Source organism: Lemur catta, chromosome 19 (assembly GCF_020740605.2).
Source record: "Lemur catta isolate mLemCat1 chromosome 19, mLemCat1.pri, whole genome shotgun sequence".
Classification (NCBI taxonomy): Eukaryota; Metazoa; Chordata; class Mammalia; order Primates; family Lemuridae; genus Lemur; species Lemur catta.
Genome location: NC_059146.1, coordinates 27,368,346 through 27,387,763, shown reverse-complemented (window position 1 = coordinate 27,387,763; position 19,418 = coordinate 27,368,346). Strand labels below are relative to the sequence as shown.

The window sequence follows — 19,418 nt, the reverse complement described above, 5'->3', positions numbered from 1 at the left end:
ATGTACACAAGAGTACACACTGCGGGACTCCATTTGTATGAAGTTCAAAAATAGGCAAAATTAATCTATGGTAGAAGTCAGAGTGATGGTTACCTCCGGGGTGGGAAAGAGACCGTGAAGGGGTATAAGGGAGGCTTGGAGGCGTGGGCTGGAGATGTTCGGTATCTCGAGCTGGGTGGAGGTTACTCAGGTATAAATACATATGGAAAAATTACACTTTATGCATTTTATGTATGTATTTTACACCTCCATGAAAATATTATTATATGTAACATATAATTATTTTATGTACATATGATATATATTATATCTAATCATACACACATATAATCATAGATATATGATCATGGCTGCCTTTTACTGTACATCCTCCACTGGATTCTGTATCAGTCTAGGATCAACCGGAGAAACAGAACCAGCAGCAGATCTACATTATGAGATTTATTGCAAGGAATTGGCTCATGTGATTATGGGCACTGGTTAGGCAAGTCAGGAAGGGCAGGCTGGACTCTCAGGCTTGAGCTGATGCTGCTGTCCACAGGTGGAATTTCTTCCTCCTCAGGGAAGCCTCAGCTGTGCTCTTAAGGCCTTTCAACTGATTGAGTCAGGCCCATCCACATTATCTAGAACAAGCTCCCTTCCCCAGAGTCAACTGATTATTTACTTTAATCATATCTACATAATACCCTTGCAGTAGTGCACTGATTGGTGCTTGACTGAATAACTGGGACTATTGCCTAGATAAGTTGACACATCAAACTGACCATCCCAGCTTCAGATCACATTTGCAATAAAATCCAAAGTCTGTTTCCCCCACTAGAAAGGTCAGCTCCTTGAAGGTGGGAGTTTTTGCCTGTTTTGTTCACTGCTGTAGGTCCAGCAACTGGAACAGTGCTGGGATATAGTAGGTGCTTAGTAAATGTGAGGAATGAATGAATGAAATCATCCAGTTTCCCCTTGTATGTCAGGGTGTCATGTCTTGGAGCCCTTGTCACCTTGGCCTTTCAGGAGTGAAGGAGCATTTCTGAATCCCTCCCTTCTCCACAAGGCTGCCTGCTGAGATAGTTAGAAGATGTGGGGTCTGTTCTTGCTATGCACTTACTCTGAAAATCACTCTCTCATTGTGCCTTGGGAATTTTGTCTGCACAATGGGGATATCTTAGTCCCTTCAGGCTGCTACAACAAAATACCACAGACTGGATGGCTTATAAACAACAGAGATTTATTTCTCACAATTCTGGAGGCTGGGAAGTCCACAATCAAGGCACCAGCAGATGCGATGTCTGGTGAGGACCAGCTTTCTTGTTTATAGATGGCACCTGCTAGCTGTGTACTCACATGGTGGGAGGGCAAGGCAGCTCTCTGGGGCCTCTTGTATAAGGTCACTAATCTCACTTATAAGGGCTCTGCCCTCATAGCCTTATCTCCTCCTAAAAGCCCCACCCCCTAGCATCATCACCTTGGAGATTAGATTTCAAAATATGAATTTTTGAGGGGACACAAACATTCAGACCGTAGCAGGATGCAACTCACTCCTTTGCTCGTCCTACTGGGTTGTTGGGAAGGTCAAGTGGCAGAAAGGATGTGAAGGAACATTGTGACCATGTGCACAGAGGACATGCTGTAGGATTCCATTTATATGAAGTTCATGTGCTCATGTAAGTGTCCTGTATGCCTCATCTTCCTTCCTACCTCAGACCTTTGTCTCGTCCACCTAGAATGCCCTTCCTCCTACTTCTTTTTGCCAACTCTTATTTATTCTTTAGGACTTTGCTCACGGTTTACTTCCTCCAGGAAGTCTTCCCTGACCTCCACAGGTTGGAGAATTTCACCTGACTCAGCTTTGCGTCACGTGTTTTTCTGTCAAATCAAATCAACACACATGTGTTTGGGAGGTGGGGTTGCCTAGCGGTTCATGGGGCTGGGAGTTGGACCCCTGGTTTTCCACTCACTAGATGCGTGAACTCAAGCAAGGGCCTTTGTCTCTCACTTTGTCTGCCTGTGACTTGGGGATTATGACAATAGCCCGCTTACACTAGGCGACTGCTGTGTCCCAGTTACCATATGTTCATCTCATTAATGCTTCACCACAACCACTGTGAAGAAGGTCTTCTTATTATAGAGTTTATTTTCACCTCCACTTTATAGGTGATGAAACACAGGCACAGAGAGCTTAAAGAACTTGCCCATGGTCACCTACAGGCTGACTAGGAGAGCTGGGATTAAAGTTCATGCAGCCCAGCTCCAGAGCCTGGGCTTCTGTTAGCATACACTGATGCTGGTGCCTCTAATGATGATATACCAATAAAGACACCACCCTAGCTGTGACCAGGCTCCGGAGGGAGAGCCCAGGAAGCCGTGTTGAGGGCTGCCTGGCGCCTGGCTGGTGCGCAGTGAGCGAAAGCTATTGTCAGAATTGCTCTGCATGTGGGGCAGGATGTGTCTGTTTCTCTCTATCCTGGGATCCTAGTGGCCGTGTCCAGTTTCTTCCAGGCCTGCTGACTAGGTAGGGGAAGGGTGGTGGTTGGAAAGCAGCAGGAAGAGATGGAGGACCAGAGGGACAGGAGTGCAACTCTTGTTTTGACATTATTTTCCTGGAAGCCACATGATAGGGGCTGAAGCATGGCGGAGAAGGGCGTGCATGCACCCTGCCCCCAGCCTCCTGGAGGGGCTGCCTATGCAGACAGCCCGACCAGCAGAAGAACCGGGGGGAGGAGCAGCGCCATGACATGGGGCGCCAGGGAAGGGACAGTGGCCGAAGCGCTGGTGAAGGGCTGGGTCACTGAGTCCCTGTTGCAGAAGTGCCCCTCACAGCAGGAGCCCTGGAGGTCGATGTCTGTCCAGGGGCTGGTGGTGCCCATGGTGGTGCAGGACGGCCGGTGGCAGGTTCTGATGTACACAGGGACTGAGAAGTTGCCTGGGGCGGGAGAGAGGAGGAGGGATAAGAAGTGAGGGAGACTGCTGCACCTGAACCTCTACCTTGGCGGCCAGGGCTACGCCTTGGTTCTCAGACTTACTGCAGGTTTCCCTCCTTAAACCAGGACCATGCCTCCCCCCTCAGACTTGGGCCATGTCTCCCTGTCAGGCCTGTCTTGTGCCTCCACATCCTTTGCCCAGGCCCTTCCAGCCTTCCAGGCCCTCACCGATTGTCATTCTGCCATTGCCCTGGAAGCAGACACTCTGGTCCTGGTGACACTGAACCCGTCGGGACTTCTCGGGGGTGCAGTCCTCCGGGTGGACCCCCGCGCAGGCGTAGCACTCGGTGCCGCTGAGCGTCTGTGGGTTGGGCGCTGGCAAAAGAGCGCAGACGCACACTCAGGTAATGGCACCCCGGCAGTGGTGCGGGTTGCGCACTGCACCTGGGCGCCCGCCTAGCCGGCGGGGGGGTGGGGGGCTGGAATCCTGGCGCGCGGCTATCAAGGCGCTCAGTGGAGGCCACGCCCCTCCCCTCCCCGGGGGGCGTGGCCTCAGCTTCGCACCGTTCCGCCCCGCGCCCAGCCCCGCCCTCCGGCGCACCTGGGCTCAGGTTGGGGATACTGTCGTGGGTCACGAGGTGGGCGTTGCAAAAGTCAGTCGCGCAGCCGCGCACCACCGAGAAGTCGGGCGGCAGCCCGTCCTGGTTGGACTGCATCTCGCCCGTGGGCGGGCCGGTCCAGCAGCCCTTCCGCACCAAGGTCACCGGAGCGCGATACCCTGGGGGCGGGAGGGGGCTCGGCTCGGTCTCCAGTCTCAACGCCCCCCCTGCTCCCTCTACTCCTCTCGCTTTCACCCACACCTCCCTCCTTCCCCGCGCCCTCCCTCCCCAGCCCTCCCGCCATTCTCTTCCTCTCTCCTCTTTGTCCTCTCCCGCCCCCCCTCTAGTCCCTCATCCACTCGCTCTCCTCTCTCCTTCCTCCCCTCTTTTAACACCTCCCCCTCTTTCTATCCTTATCCGTTCTCTCCTCTTTTACCAAACTCCCCTCCCTTTCTCTGTCCTCCTCTTCTTCCCTAATCCCTCATCCCTGTCCCTCTCCCCCATCCCTCCTCACCAGTGTCCAGGGACAGGACGGCCTCAAAGCATCCAAGGGGACAGGAGACGCTGGGGAGCTTCATGCCACTGAGGTCAAAGGGGCCGAAGTAGGTGCGCTCAAAGCTGTAGCACTGCAGGGCTCCCGACCCTGAGGAGAGGCGCAGGGGCAGGGTCAGCAGGGACCGCGTGAGCCCGTCCCAGGGACTCAGGGCCCCACCCTGCAAAGGACGGCCACGTGGGCCAGGCCCCTCTGCTCTGCGGAAAGCAGGCCGTGTGGCCTTGCGAGAACCAGAGTCTGCTATTGCAGCTGGTCATGGCTGTGTCCGTCTCGTGGCAGAGTAATGACCTCCCTGCAGCTGCCCGCCCAGTCTTTCCCTCCAGGCTGTTCCAGATCTCCACCCTCATCCAGGAAGCCCTCTGAGATTTAGATAAGGGAGGAGGAAGTGATTCACTTCTGCTCTGCCCATCCCTCCTCACACTGAACTTGCCTGTCTGCAGAACACTGACAGAGAGACACACTCCAGTACAGGCAGAGTGACCTGCGATCTTGTACTGCAAATGCACATACCTGTCAGCCCCAGCGATACACACACAGAACACTTAAACACTGACATAAACACAACCAAATATACACAGGTTCCCGAAAACCTCACAGATATACACAGAATATCCTGAATGCATTATTCTGCTTATGCACAAAAATGCCCAGCTAATTTTTCTATTTTTTGTAGAGGTGGGGTCTTGCTGTGTTGCTCAGGTTGGTCTTGAACTCCTGACCTCAAGCGATCCTCCCACTTTGGCCTCCCAAAAGTGCTAGGATTATAGGCATGAGCCACTGTGCCTGGCTCAGAAGTACCTTTGAATAGGGGCTTAGGCAAAGAGGATAAGAAGTGCTGGAGTGGAGGGAAGAGAGATGCCAGAGAAAATGACTGATGGGGGAAGAATAAATGAGGGGAAGAGAAATGAAGAGGACATGGTCTCCAGGCTCTCCTGGACCAAGACTCAGGAGTCTGGGCTCCTAGCCCCTTCTCCCTCAGACCCAGGGGTCCAGGCCCAGCCCCTCCTCCCTCAGACCTAGGGGTCCCAGCCCCCAGCCCCTCCTCCCTCAGACCCGGGGGTCCGGCCCCAGCCCCTCCTCCCTCAGACCCGGGGGTCCAGGCCCAGCCCCTCCTCCCTCAGACCCAGGGGTCCGGCCCCAGCCCCTCCTCCCTCAGACCCAGGGGTCCGGCCCCAGCCCCTCCTCCCTCAGACCCGGGGGTCCAGGCTTTAGCCCCTCCTTCTCCCAGGACCCAGAGGTCCAGATCCCCAGCCCCTGCTCCCTCAGACACAGGGGTCCAGGCCCCCACACTCCTCTTACTATTGGACTGGGAAGTTTGGGTACCTGTCAGGCAGAGCATAGCCGCAAAGAGGCAGAGCAGAATGGCTCTGGGGACCTCCATGCCAGAGAGTGGAGCTGAGCTGAGACACCTGGGACAGCTCCTCCTGCTTTGATTTGCTGTCTGGCTGGTTCTCCTGCTGAGCCCTAGGCATCCCGGCTACCCAGCCAGGCCAGTATTCCTCCACCCCACCCTCCCTCACGTGGGCTGGTCTCCTCCTAGGTAATCATGATGGGACCAGGATGAGCCCTGAGTGCTAGGGACCTGGATCCTTGGTCTGAGGGAAGAGGGAGCTGGGAGCCTGTAGCCCTTAATTTTGGGAGGTTTGTGTTTTGCTGGCTCTCTTCCTATCCTCCTTCCCAGACTCTGCTCAGTCTGAAGTTGGCACATATGGCCTTTTTCTTTCTCTTCTCTTCCCCCACCCCAACACACACCACCCACATGGCTTCCAATCCTGGGATGCATCTCCAGACACAGGGACACACCCATCACCCCCTCCTGGCAGCCCTCTCTGACCCCCATCTCCCTGCTCAGCATCCATTCTCAGCCTCCAGCACCTGCCGTCTGCCAGCCCTGATCAAGCTAGGTTGGGCTAGTGTCCGTCTCCCCCATCAGACTATGACTCCTCAGGGGCCTCCAGGGGTGTTTGAGATATTGTATGAATGAATCAATCAATCAAAGACAGACTAACTGACAGGCATTGAGAGAAAGACAGAAGAAGAGACACAAGATAGAAACGGGGGCGGGGTGGGGGGGAGCGGTGCATTTCCAGAGAGGTGGTTACATATGAGATGCAGGAAGACAGACACAACCTGGCACACAGATGTGATTGTAGACACACAGACAAACCCAGAGGTTAAGAGGGACACCCCAGTGAACAGAACACGCCCACAGATGGTGTTTAATAAATGCTTATTAAATGAATGAAATTAAAAAACATCAGGGGCATAGAGACACGGAAGACAACCAGAGGGTCGGTCACCTTGTCTCCCAAGGACATAGATAGACCTATGTGGACGCTCAGACGCTGAGCAGATGAGGACGTCCAGACAGATGCCCCAGCAGGAGGTTGGTGCTGGGGCAGAGACCCCCGGCTAGTGCCTCCCGACTGCTCTCACTTCTTGCTGCTTGGAGATGCTGCCTGCTGTGACCAGACCCATCCACTGGCCTTGTGGGGTGGGCAGCAGGCATGTGCAGATACCTAAAATCACAGACACCGAGACGGGTAGGACAGAGTTGACATAATGCTGGTGACCAAGAGGGCCTTAACGGTCCCCTGAGCTTGACTAAACTTTAGACAGATTTCTTCCTGACTCTAAGCCCCTGACCTCTCTTTTCTTGAGCACTTACTTTAGAAAACTTGTACAGTCATCCCTTGGTATCGGAGGGGGATTGGTTCTAGGACCCCCAACGTTACCACACTCCGAAGATGCTTAAGTCCCTGATATAAAATGACGTAGTATTTGCATATAACTGATGCAATCCTTCTGCATACTTTAAATCATCTCTAGATTATTTATCATGCATAATACAACGTGCTATGTAAATAACTGTTATACTGTATTTTTTTATTTGTATTGTTTTTTTGTTTTTGTTGTTGCATTATTTTTTATTCTCTCCTCTCTTTTGGTCCAAGTTTGGTTGACTCCGTGGATACAGAGGGCCAACTGTAATTGCAAATTCTTTCTGTCCCCTTTGAAATATCCATAAATCTTCTCCTGGTCTCTTGCTAGCTTTAAAACCCAGGAATGTCTTTCTTAAGGACCTGGAAGTCATCCTTTGAAATCATAAAGAGAGACAGAGCCCCCTATCTCCCAGTCCCGGGGAGGGTAGGAGCCCAATGGGTAATCAACACTCGGCAAACACAGACGGCCCAATCACAGAGCAAAGCTTTCACAAACTCAGGAATAACTCTATATGCCAGACACATCCCTTTGACCAATCCCCCTGTCACTTCATTCTCTGGTACTTTTCCATTAGCTCACCCAGCACTTAAAAACCCTCCTGACTTTTGTTTCGGGGCAGTTGAGTTCAGTCTCTCTCCCTGTTGCAATCATCTTGAAGTCTCCCTTGCCTGTTTAACTTTGTCCAGTGCAATTTTTCTTTGACAGCAGACACCCAGCCACCGTGGACACTCACCAGGCACAGACTCCCTTACCCTCATCTTGTCAAATCCCTGCCCTTCCCATCCGGCCTCACTTCCTAGAACCTGTTTTGCATCCAAATTACTCTTCAGGGTTCTCTTGTTGCTGTCCCAGGCTCCCTGTGGGGGGCTATCCAGATGGGGACTCAGGACCTCTGGAGAGCAGAGTCTGACCAGGAAGGAGGCTGGGTTTTCCGAAGTCCCTGTGGAAGGTGTAGGCATTGGAGGTCTTCACTGCAGTTCACAGTTTCGGGGATTCAGACTTACAGAGTAGGCAGACCAGCTTGGTCAGCGTGTGCGCGAGTATATGTGTGTGTGTGTGTGTGTGTGTGTGTGTGTGTGTGTGCTCACGCGTGTGTGTCTATGATTTTGACTCTGGTAAACTTCAGGTACATTTGGAGACTTTGAGGTATCAGATAGGAAGTTCCCCATTACAGGAGATAATCAAGTGAAGACCCAGTGACCATTACTAGGGATTTTGGTGGGACTCTTACATCCATACAACATGAACACTGAGCTCCTTATTAACCCAGAGATTCTTTTATTTTTTTGTAATCACTTTTTCTTCTTTTTTAAATTCTTATTTCAGCATATTGTGGGGGTACAAAAGTTTAGGTTTACATATATTGCCCTTGCTCCCCCCCAGTCACAGCTTCAAACGTGTCCATCCCCTAGACAGTGCACATTGCACTCATTATGTGTGTATACACCCATCCCCTCTCCGACCCACATCTGCCTGACACCCGATCAATGTTATTCCTAAATGTGCTCTTAGGTGATGATCAGTGAAACCAATTTGATGGTGAGTACATGTGGTACTTATTTTTCCATTCTTGGGATACTTTACTTAGAATGGGGAGTCTCACTCTGTCACCTGGGTTAGAGTGCTGCAGTGTCAGCCTAGCTCACAGCAACCTCAAACCCCTGGGCTCAAGCGATTCTCCTGCCTCAGCCTCCTGAGTAGCTGGGATTACAGGAACACGCCACCATGCCCGGCTAATTTTTCTATTTTTAGCAGAGATGGGATCTCACTCTTGCTCAGGCTGGTCTCGAACTCCTGACCTCAAGCAATCCTCCTGCCTCTGCCTCCCAGAGTGCTAGGATTACAGGCGAGAGCCACAGCGCCCAGCCTGTGATCACTTTTTATCAATGAAACTTTAGTAATTGATTACTTCAAAGATGGGGAAAACTGAGGCTGTTTTGTGGTAGCCATTAAGATCCTATTTCAAAAACTTTTTATTGTAGAAATTTTCAAACACAAGCAAATGTACAGAGAATCATGTACCTACTGCCCAGACTCAACAATTACCTATCTCTGATCTTTTTTTTTTTTGAGACAAAGTCTCGCTCCGTTGCCCTGACTAGAGTGCCGTGGCGTCAGCCTAGCTCACAGCAACCTCAAACTACTGGGCTTAAGTGATCCTCCTGCCTCAGCCTCCCAAGTAGCTGGGACTACAGGCATGTGCCACCATGCCTGGCTAATTTTTTCTATATATTTTTAGTTGGGCAGATAATTTCTTTCTATTTTTAGTAGAGATGGGGTCTCGCTCTTACTCAGGCTGGTCTCGAACTCCTGAGCTCAAGCAATCCACCCGCCTCGGCCTCCCAAGTGCTAGGATTACAGGCGTGAGCCACCGCGCCCGGCCCCTATCTCTGATCTTGTTCTACGCCTTTCCTCTTGGAGCTTGTCAGAATATTAGGTGTATTGGATTTGGTTCCTGGCTTATTTTGCTCAAAATCTTAATCTCACCTAAAACACTATTTAAAAGTAGCTATTTTTCAAGGTGTAATGCTGGCTTATGTTCTAATGCGTAAATCTTTATCAGTGTCATGAACAATGTCTGAGAGTGTCAATTGCTACTTCAAATTGAATTCTTAGCAGTCTGATGCCACCAAATTAACTTTTCCTTTATGTACCAAATAGTTTCAAATTTATTTTGGATAAACATATTTTCAACATGTTCCAACATTTATTAGAAGTGGAAAAGTAGTTGTAGAGTGCTTGAATGGTATATAAAAATTCCGGGGTGTCAAAAGAAATTTTTGCTCCATTACTCATTGTCCAGTCTAACAAATGGGCAGAATAAGGATTTACTCCTCCAGGAAGGGAGAGGGGAAACCGGCCAGGAGGTGCCAACCTAGCCTCAGCTCCACCTGTCTTTTGGAGCACTGTGTGGGTGTCCTCATGTGCCAGCGTCTGAGTGCCCACAGGGGTCTGTTGAATGCCTTAGCAGGTTTTCAGGGGTGCTCTCTCGCATTCCATCAGCTTCCCTGCATGCTTCCATTTCCAATCACATTTTACAAACACCTGGCCTCTCAAATTATTTTTTCCAGATTTGGTTTTGGTAAGCAGTTTACTAAACATGCATACCATCTGTCTCTGGTTATGTCATTTACTAGTCAAAATCCCCCAAAGTGTGTGTTGTTGAACCCCCAATTTAGGCTTGTGCACCCAATGTGTAGCTAAAGCCAAACACAGTGACACAAGTGTTTGAGACAGAGAAAGGTTTATTCGATTTGGCCCAAGCGAGAAGACAGGAAAGCAAGATCCCTCAATCCATCTTAAGAAAAAGATGAAGTGGGGAGTTTTTATGAAGCTAGGGAGTAAGGGAAGGGGAGTTTCAGGGACCTGGGGGTAGGAGTCTGTGTGGCTTTAGTCTCAAATGACACCTGGAGCAACCAGGCTTCTGGGCGGTCAGCAGCTAGTCTCAAGTTTCTCAAGGTTGTTCATTCATTGCTTCTGCAAAACAAACTCATAGATATTCCTCCTGACCCTGGAGTTGTCTGCTCCCGCTTGACAAACAAGCAGTACATGAGCAGTTAATAATCATTGTGTGAACAAGGGGCCCCGCCGGGCACGAAGCAAATGGTTAACAGGTGTAACCAAACAAGGACCTAGTCAAATTTTACATTACTTTTGTCATTAAAAAATGCCAGGGTACTAAAATCTCAAGGGGGCCTGGCTACAAATCCCCACTGTCTTTTTAAATTTCCTATTTACAGAGGAAGAAAGGTGTTCATTTTGGGGGTAATTTTCTGCTAAAAAGGGGCAAAGGTGGGGAAACTGAGGAATGGAACTTATCCACTTGAAGTTGGAAGTATTTATGGGTGCCAGGTTTATGTTTTGTATGCTGTAATATTATTATCTGAGTGTTTTTATCTATAGTTTTCCAGTAGCACCTTAATCTATGATGACATTTATCAAGATATAAGCCATAAATAACAATAATTAATAGAAGAGGTAAGCCAAATTTAAGGACACAGGAACATAAGGATCAGATCCCTTGTGGGATCTAAGAAAATAGTCTAGAGAACCAATTATTTAATCCTGCTTTATTATTTTTTGATTTGTTGTAACCCTGGAGTTTGTTTTCTTATTTTATTTAACTTTAGGTGAGGTGTTAATTAAGTGTAGCAGGAGCAGTTTGTTATTATGTATATACCCCGCATTGTTCAGCTAATAGGTAACCTAATGCTACATGATTGTCTAAGACAACTTTAGCTGGACAATCTGAAGCCTTTTGTTGTGTTGTGACAGCAGCAGAAGTGTCATTAGTTATAATTCTTAAAGTAACAAATAAGTTTTAAGCACATGTTGATGAGTAGCCACTCTCCACCGTAGGAGTCAAGTGTATCTAAAGAAGTGTCCTGTGTCATCAGGAATCTCTCCTGGCAAATTTGCTTCAGGGTCTGGCCCCCCACCCCCCACCTGCTGAAACCTCTTTTTAAAATTTCTTGGGAGACCCTGGAAAATAGTTTTAAGGTGCTTGCCTAGTGTCTAGCGACACTTTTATTGTGTATAGAGAGTGGTGTAACTGAGCATCCCAATAAACATTGCCTACGATCTCTTTTCCTAATATATCTATAGGCCCAGGGTTGGTTTTCCTGACTATAGGCAAAAATATACCCATCAGGAGCACAAGCCACAGTGTCATTAGTTGAGGCCATCATTAAAGTCATTGTCTTTCAGGTTTGGATCTGTCAGACTGTTGTCACATTTGGGTAAGGCTGGGACTATCTAATATCTTTTTTTGTGTTATAAAACTGGAGTCAAAAGGGGTGTTATCTGGATCATCATTTGGTGAAAATTGTCGCATGTCATCTTTTAAGAAGGAGAAGGGGTATCTCGATTGAGAAGTCAGATGGAAATAAAGGGGTTTGGTAGCCCCAAGTATGAATCAGGTGAGCTTTACACTATATACTACTCTTTTGGAGATCTTTGCATGGTTATATGTGTAGATAGAGATATTTGAAAAATCATAAACTGCCAGGATTAGAGGGTGGTGCTGCTCTAGGACAGAATGAGGTTTGGAGTGACATATTTAATAACGGGATAAGTTAGCAGAAGCAGCTAGGGTTTGGGAAATTCATACCAATGAACTGTGTTTTTATGCAAAAGAAGAAAGGGTTTGTAAGGCAGTCATGACCTAAACCATAAAGACCTAATTTATTTTATTTATCTGTTAGTAGGCTTGGCTGGAAACAGCAACCTAAGATCATTTAGTGGCTCACAGGACCAAGCTTGGTTTTTGTTGTTGTTGTTGTTATTTGTTTGTTTAGCTTCTGGAGGGGCAAGTTTTGCTTGGATATGATGAATCCAAGGTTTTGTTCCGGCTAGCCTGACTGATCGGTAGGTGGTCAGGAGCATGTTAGAGGGGCCAGTCCATCAGGGGACGTGTTGGTCCTCTGGTCTGTGCTCTTTCTACGATTTGAGGAGAAATCGCCTTGAAGTAGCAGAGAGACATGTTGGTGGGGAACAGTAGCCTGTTAAAAAGCAAACTCATGAGCAGAAGTTAGATTTTTAAATATTGTCTAATTATTATTTTCTTTTGTTACTCAAGGTCCCCTCCTGTCAGCAAGGCCAGGAATTGTCTTCTGTACATTATCTTAAAATGGCTTAATTGGGGCCTCCTTTGGGGGCCACCTGGATCTCTAACAGGGCAGAAGGTAACATCTTATGCCAGTTAAATTGATCTCTTGGCAGATTTTGGCAATTTTTTAAAGGTCTGATTTATCTTCTTAGTCTTTTTAGTGGACTAGGGTCAACATGAAGCATGAAGTTTTTAATCTTTTTTTGTTTTTTTTCTGAAACAGAGTCTCACTCTGTTGCCCGGGCTAGAGTGCTATGGCATCAGCCTAGCTCACAGCAACCTCAGACTCCTGGGCTCAAGCAATCCTCCTGCCTCAGCCTCCTGAGTAGCTGGGACTACAGGCATGTGCCACCATGCCTGGCTAATTTTTTCTATATATTTTTAGTTGTCCAGCTAATTTCTTCCTGTTTTTAGCAGAGACAGGGTCTCGCTCTTGCTCAGGCTGGTCTCAAACTCCTGACCTTGAGCAATCCTCCCGCCTCGGCCTCCCAGAGTGCTAGGATTACAGGCCTGAGCCACCGCGCCCGGCCTTAATCTATTTTTAAAACATTTGACACTTCCTAAGTTGTTTGGGAAGAGGAAGTCAGCCCATTGTCTCTGAATTTTTATGGGAAGTCTGTATCTAGGGATTATTGTTTAAAATAGGGCTTTAGTCACTTTTGTGGCCTTTTCTGTTCTGGAGGGAAAGGCTTTAACTCATTCTGTGAAGGTGTCAACAAACATCAAAAGGTACCTGATGTGTCCAGGGGCTCAGGGCATCCCAGTAAAGTCCACCTGTCAGTCCTTGCAGGGGATTGTTCCTCTATACTCACCTCCCTTTAATGGCAGGGGAAGTCCTGTCTGAGGGCCATTTTTGGCATAACTTATATATTGTCGAATGACCTTTTGGATGGTCTGTTGTAAATCACAGCAGAGCAGGTATGTTTGGATCTATCGTAACATAGTATTTCTCTCATGATGAATGTTTTGATGAATTTGATTTATGCTTTTTCTTTAAAAGGGCCTCAGGCACCAGGATGCTACTCTCTGAAATATATTTTCAGCCAGGGTGTTCTGGGGTGGAAGATCCAAATGCCTCTTCTTTGGCTCTTTTCAAGTTCTTTTGGGTATATCGAGGCTGCTAGTTGGTAAAGTCAATTTGGGGAATCGAGGGGCCGGATGCTAATCAAAACTTAGAGTCTGCGGAGCCTCGTTTGCTTAATCCGCCAGTTGGTTTCTTTTTTTTTTTTGTTATCAGGGAATCCCCCCTCTAGTGTCTGGCACAGTGTATAATAGTCACTTTTTTAGGGTCCTCAACAGATTTTAATAAGGTTAAATGTTTGAAGTATATTTCAAACTTGATGATAAATAAAGACAAATGATGTCTTTATTTTTAGTAGTTAAAAGTCTTTTTTTATACAGGCCCCCGTGCATACACCACTGAGAAAGCAAACGTTGAATCTGTGCACATATTGACAATTTTGTCTTTATCTGTTTGGAGAACCCTAGTGAGGGCTGTTAGTTCAACCCTCTGAACTGATGTGTCCATAGGCAAAGCCTTGGTTTTTAAGGTGTCCTGTAAGGTGACAAGTGCATACCCTGCTCGATGATGTCTTTGGTCCATGAAGCTGTTTTTGTCCATAAACATTTCCAACTCTGGCTGCTGCAATGGCTGGTGAGTCAGGTCAGGGCAGCTAGGAAATGCTTGTTCGATAATCTGAAGACAACGGTGCGTGGGAGCTTGCTCGAGCTCAGCAGGTAGCAGCATGGCAGGGTTTAAAGTGGACATGGCTTTGAGGCTCACCTCCGGGTTATTTATTAATAATAGGATGGCTTGATATCTGCCTAACCTTCCCAAGGTTAGCCAATATCCTCTAATGCTCTAGTAAGGGCAGGATACAGTGAGGACTAAATACAGTAGTGGGTTTTCTCAGTGTAAACTTTTCAGCCTCCGGTAATATGTCACCGGTGGCAGCCACTGCTCGGAGGCAAGGAGGCCATCTCTTTGTTGTCCTATCAAGTTGTTCAGAGAAATAGGCCACTGTCCTCTTAATTGGTCCAGGGTTTTGAGTTTAGGACCTCCAGGCTTAGGCCTTGTCTTTTTTTGTACGAAAAGGTCAAAAGGCTTTTTCAAATCAGGGAGTCTTAGAGCTGGTGTGGTTAGTAGTTTTTTTTTTTAAATGTGATTAAATGCATTTTGGCATTCCTGGGTCCATATCAAGTGTTTAAAATGTCTTATTTTAAAAGCTTTATATAGGGGCTTTACTATTAGTCTAAACTTGATATCTAAGTGTAACCGAAGCCTGCTGTTCTCAGGGAGCGCCACAGATGTGGCAGGTGGTGGGGGTTGCTACTCGAGTGATGGCCTCTCTTCTATTTGAGAGCAGGTTTTTGTATTTTTGATAATTTAAATCTTAGATATTTCGTGGTTTTTTTTTTTTTTTTTTTGCAAATCTGGGCTTTCTTTTATAGTTTCTATCAGCCAAAAAGTTTAGTGTCTGAATGGTTTTCTCAACAGAGGCCTTTTGGGTTTTATTAGCAGTAAGAATGTCATCTACATATTGTAAAGGAATTCCATCTGTTAGTTGGAGGTCTCTAAAATACTCTGGCTAGGATTTTCCTAAATATTGTGGGCGAATTTTTAAAACCTTGAGGTAAAACAGTCTAACAAAACTGTTGTTTGGCATTCGTCTGAGGAGTCTGCCATTTGCAAGCAAAGATCTCTTGGGAGCCTTTATCCAATGGGATGCAAAAGAAAGGCACCTTTTAAAGCTAAAACCGTAAACCAGCATAGGTCTCCTGACAAGGTAGAGTGTATGGATTTGGAACTACTGGGTGTACTTCCCGGACAATCTGGTTTATGGCTTGGAGATCCCGAACAATCCAGTATTCCTCCGGTTGAGACTTGTGCACCCACAGGATGGGGGTGTTATAGGGAGAGTGTCGGGTGCATTAGGTGTTGTTTTAGGAAATCCTTCAGGCGGAGCATATTCTCTTCTCTCTCTCTCTCTCTCTCTCTGTGTTTTAATGAATATTGTTTCAGGTTAGGTATCTCGTGTTGTTTTTTTTTAAAGATAACTTTTACTGGGTCAGCTGTTATGGCCCGACCTGGTTTTCCATCTGCTCAGATGCTCTCTCTTACCTTGCTGAGAATGTCTTCAGTTTTCTCACAAGGAGATTCATTGTCTGGCTGCAGTAGCAGCATCTGGAAGGTGCAGGCATGTTCAGGCAGAACCTCCATCTCTAGACATCCAGGGGAAAAAACAATTCAAGCACTTAATCTAGCAAGTAAATCTCAACCCAGGAGGGGAAGAGGACATGCAGGCATATATTAAAAAGTCATGTTTCAGGTTTGCCTCTTTAAGATGACAATCTAAAGTTTGTAGGAAGGGGCAAGTCATAGCTTCCCCTGACACTCCTGTGACTAACATAGGTCTCCTTTGAATCAGGGGATAAGCCGGTGTTAATTACAGAATCTGTATCCCCCATGTCAATAAGAAAGTCAATCAGTTTGTTTCCCACTGTCTTTTGTACCCAGGGGATATGATGACAGATTGTTCCAGGTGGACTGGAGCCCCTCGGCTTCTTTACTTTTTATCTGTATTCATTGTGAATATTGCACACTACTGTGGACGTGCGCCTCACTTTCTCCTTGTTTTCAAATAATATGTGATGGTTGCTGCTCATCTGTGCTGTCGCAGGTTGGGCTCTTCCAGGAGGCAGACTCTGAGGCCAAGATTGGTGTGCGGGATGTTGGGATCCACAGCTGTGGAAGGGAAGCCAAGGAAGTTGGACTGAGCAGAGGGAGAGGTTCAGCTGTGATCCAGTCCCAACGAAAGGCTCAGCGCACCCCATGGGGAGCTTCTGTGCTGGGCTGTGGGCTCTGGTTAGTTGAGGCAATGCACAAGGGGGCTGACAACAGAGGCAGCTGAGAGAATCCTTCATTCTTGAAGAGATCTTGGTGGCAGATCACAGCATCTACCACGTTCCACGAATCCTTTTTCTTTAGTGTATTTTTTTCTACCGGCAGAGTTTGACATAAAGGTTCATTACAGGACCCCTTGAGATGAAACAAAGGTATGTGGATCGGATCATTTATTCCCCAGTTAGAAGGATTTGTGTGAAATAAGTTTTCTGTCTACCATTCCTATCTTTTGGAAGTGAAATGTTCTTATGTAAAGTGAATAATTTTTAAAAGTTTAAATTTACAGATTTAATATTCAAATTTTAAGAGTTTAATAATCAAATTAGATGGCTGGGTACCTGGCGTGGCAAAAAGAATATTTAATTAGAGGATTCTTCATTTCCCCGCCTTTCCAGTCATTTCTTGAATTTTTCCTCCTTGGTTTATGTGAAGGTAGAAGGCAAATTCATGTTCTGTTCTGCCCAATTATTAATGGATCTGTGCTATATTTTGCCAAAATAGCAGCTGTGGAATGTTTTTTCCCTTGCCACTTTATTTTTCTCAAAAATTCATTCAGTGATCCAATTAGTTTTATAGTAGCTTTCCATTTTCTGATCCTAATTATTTTTCCTTCTTGATAGATGTCAAATAGGGTTAATATTTTGTCTTAGAATTTTTTAAAAATAAATTTTATATTGGTAGAGACAGGGCCTCATATGTTGCCCAGGCTGGTCTTGAACTCCTGGCCTCAAGCTATGCTCCCACCTTGGCCTCCCAAAGTGCTGGGATTACACATGTGAGCCACCTTGCCCGCCCTTATCTTAGAATTTTGACATCTTAAAATAGTATGTAGGTAACAAATCATTAAATTTTAATAATAGTTTATTTTTATACTGATGAAATTTCTAAAACAATAATAAACAGCTACTATAGTAATATAATTAACAGATGATTGCATAACACTCTTTAATTTCCACCCACCCACATTCTTTGTGGATTATTAGTGGTAATTGGATGTCTGTGATTATGTAGTGACTCATGCCAAGTGAAAGGACTTGTAGATTTAAATTTGGAATTCAATAATTCCAGTCCAGTCCAGTAAACACTTAGCTGAAAATATGAATTGCGGCATGAAATATTGAATACAGCCAATGTGCAGACATTAAAAAGTGTCCTGCATATCAGGTGGAAAAGCAGCTCCTTGTTTAGAGGCACAGACTCTTTTAGATGATATGAATCGACTAGGTCTTTTCATTTCAAAACTGCTGTCTCCTTAGTATACCAACCCTGTTGGAACAAGATACTTTACTGCCATCTGCTGGAACATTGTTGCAATAAATTATAAATCACTTACACTTTGTAACCAGCAGAGGAATAACATAGTATACAAAAATTTCCAAAACTTTGTTTTCAAAATAATAACTATGGGGCCCGGTGCGGTGGCTCATGCCTGTAATCCTAGCACTCTGGGAGGCCGAGGCGGGTGGATTGCTCGAGGTCGGGAGTTCGAGACCAGCCTGAGCAAGAGCGAGACCCTGTCTCTACTAAAAATAGAAAGAAATTATCTGGCCAACTAAAATATATATATAGAAAAAAAAAATTAGCCGGGCATGGTGGTGCCTGCCTGTAGTCCCCGCTACTCGGGAGGCTGAGGCAGTAGGATCGCTTAAGCCCAGGAGTTTGAGGTTGCTGTGAGCTAGGCTGACGCCACGGCACTCGCTCTAGCCCAGGCAACACAGCGAGACTGTCTCAAAAAAAAAAAAATAATAAAATAACTATGTCTGTGATGTGAATGACACCTTCTTACATATAGTGCTCTTGTGCAGTGCCCAACATGAACAACTGTAATGGTGACAGTGGAAAGCCACACAAAGATGGGTGGATGTCAGGGGAGGATTGACTTATGACAAAGTGGAAGGCAGAAGGCTTCTAGGAGGAGGTCCACAGCAAGAGGAGCAGGAGTTGGGAATTAGGTTGAAGTGGATTTTAGGACCAGTTAAAGGGAGGGTTGGGGTGAGGGGGAAGCAAATCAAGAAGGCAGGTGTTGTTGGAAGACCATCAGATGTGGGCCAGAAGACCCAGGCGCTAGCCTGCATTCACTGTGTGTCCTTCAGAGAGTCCCTCTCCTCTCCCTGAACTTTTGCTTCTTCCAGATGTGGGGGAGGGCAGGTGTTGCTGCATTCTGGAAGCGCTGCCCTCTGACCTCCCAGGTCTCAGAGAACTGTAGAGACTGGAGTCTTCAGAATGGGTCAGGATGTGAGGGATCACATGTGCTCATTGCCTGAGTTTTGGTCCCAGCAGTAGAGATGGCTGAAACTCAGGGGACACTTGGACACGTTCTGGCCATACCAGTGTCTGCACACACATGGTCCACACTGGTGGCATGGGGGACGAGGGGACCTCAGATAAATACTGAGAAGAACACTCAGAAGAATCTCTCTTGACCCTGGATTCCTCCATTTCTATCCTCAACCTTCTAATAGTCCCAGTTCCCTCTATATTCTGAACTTCTCTGCCTTTCCCAAGATTCCCATCGCTGGCTCCTCTTCTACCCTCCCAGCCTTCTCCCACTCGCATCCTTGACTTCCCCCACCCCCCCGTGTCACCCCCTTCTCCCGCCACGTACTTCCTCCCCCCACTTCTCCTCCACCTCGTGATCCATGTCCCCCCCCCACCTCTCTTCCACCCCCACCCCTCTTCTTCCATCTCTTTCTTTTTCCTTTCCCCCAACTCCCAACTCTCTTTCCAAGTTGTCCCTTATACTACAAAGTTATTTGTTGTTTATCTGAAATTCAAATTTTATTACGTGTCCTATATTTTTATTTGATAAATCTGGCAATTCTACTCCTGTCTCTCCCCCACCTCCTTGGACATGTGCCCTCTACCCAGGCCTTAGCCTCTCGAGTAGCTGGGATGACAGGTGCATGCCATCACACTCCACTAATTTTTTTCATTTTTTTTTAAAGAGATGAGGTCTCTGGGTCTTGCTGTGTTGCCCAGGCTAGTCTCAAACTCCTGGCCTCAAAACAATGCTCCTGCCTCAGCCTCCCGGACTAGCTGGGACTACCGGTGCAAGCCATGGTGCGTGGCTTCTTCTAAGTTTTTGGTGATGGTGCAGTTCTCTGTAATTCCTCCC

General features: G+C 46.9%; 1 protein-coding gene across 1 annotated transcript; it reads right to left on the bottom strand.

Annotated features, from left to right (window-relative positions):
- Window positions 1–1,201: 1,201 nt before the first annotated feature.
- On the bottom strand, window positions 1,202–4,331 carry LYPD5 (LY6/PLAUR domain containing 5). Its single transcript, XM_045531529.1, has 4 exons — window positions 4,029–4,331; window positions 3,517–3,693; window positions 3,144–3,290; window positions 1,202–2,917 (listed from the first exon to the last, which is right to left on the bottom strand). The coding sequence occupies exons 1-4, from the start codon at window positions 4,090–4,092 to the stop codon at window positions 2,676–2,678; spliced, it is 630 nt and encodes a 209-aa protein (XP_045387485.1). The 5' UTR covers window positions 4,093–4,331; the 3' UTR covers window positions 1,202–2,675.
- Window positions 4,332–19,418: the final 15,087 nt, after the last annotated feature.

Coding starts and splice junctions, on each gene's coding strand:
- LYPD5 (XM_045531529.1), bottom strand. CDS start 4,092: ATGAAGCTCCCCAGCGTCTCCTGTCCCCTTGGATGCTTTGAGGCCGTC. Junction 3,694..4,028: donor CGTCCTGTCCCTGGACACTG/GTGAGGAGGGAT, acceptor TCCCGCCCCCAG/GGTATCGCGCTCCGGTGACC. Junction 3,291..3,516: donor TATCCCCAACCTGAGCCCAG/GTGCGCCGGAGG, acceptor CTCTTTTGCCAG/CGCCCAACCCACAGACGCTC.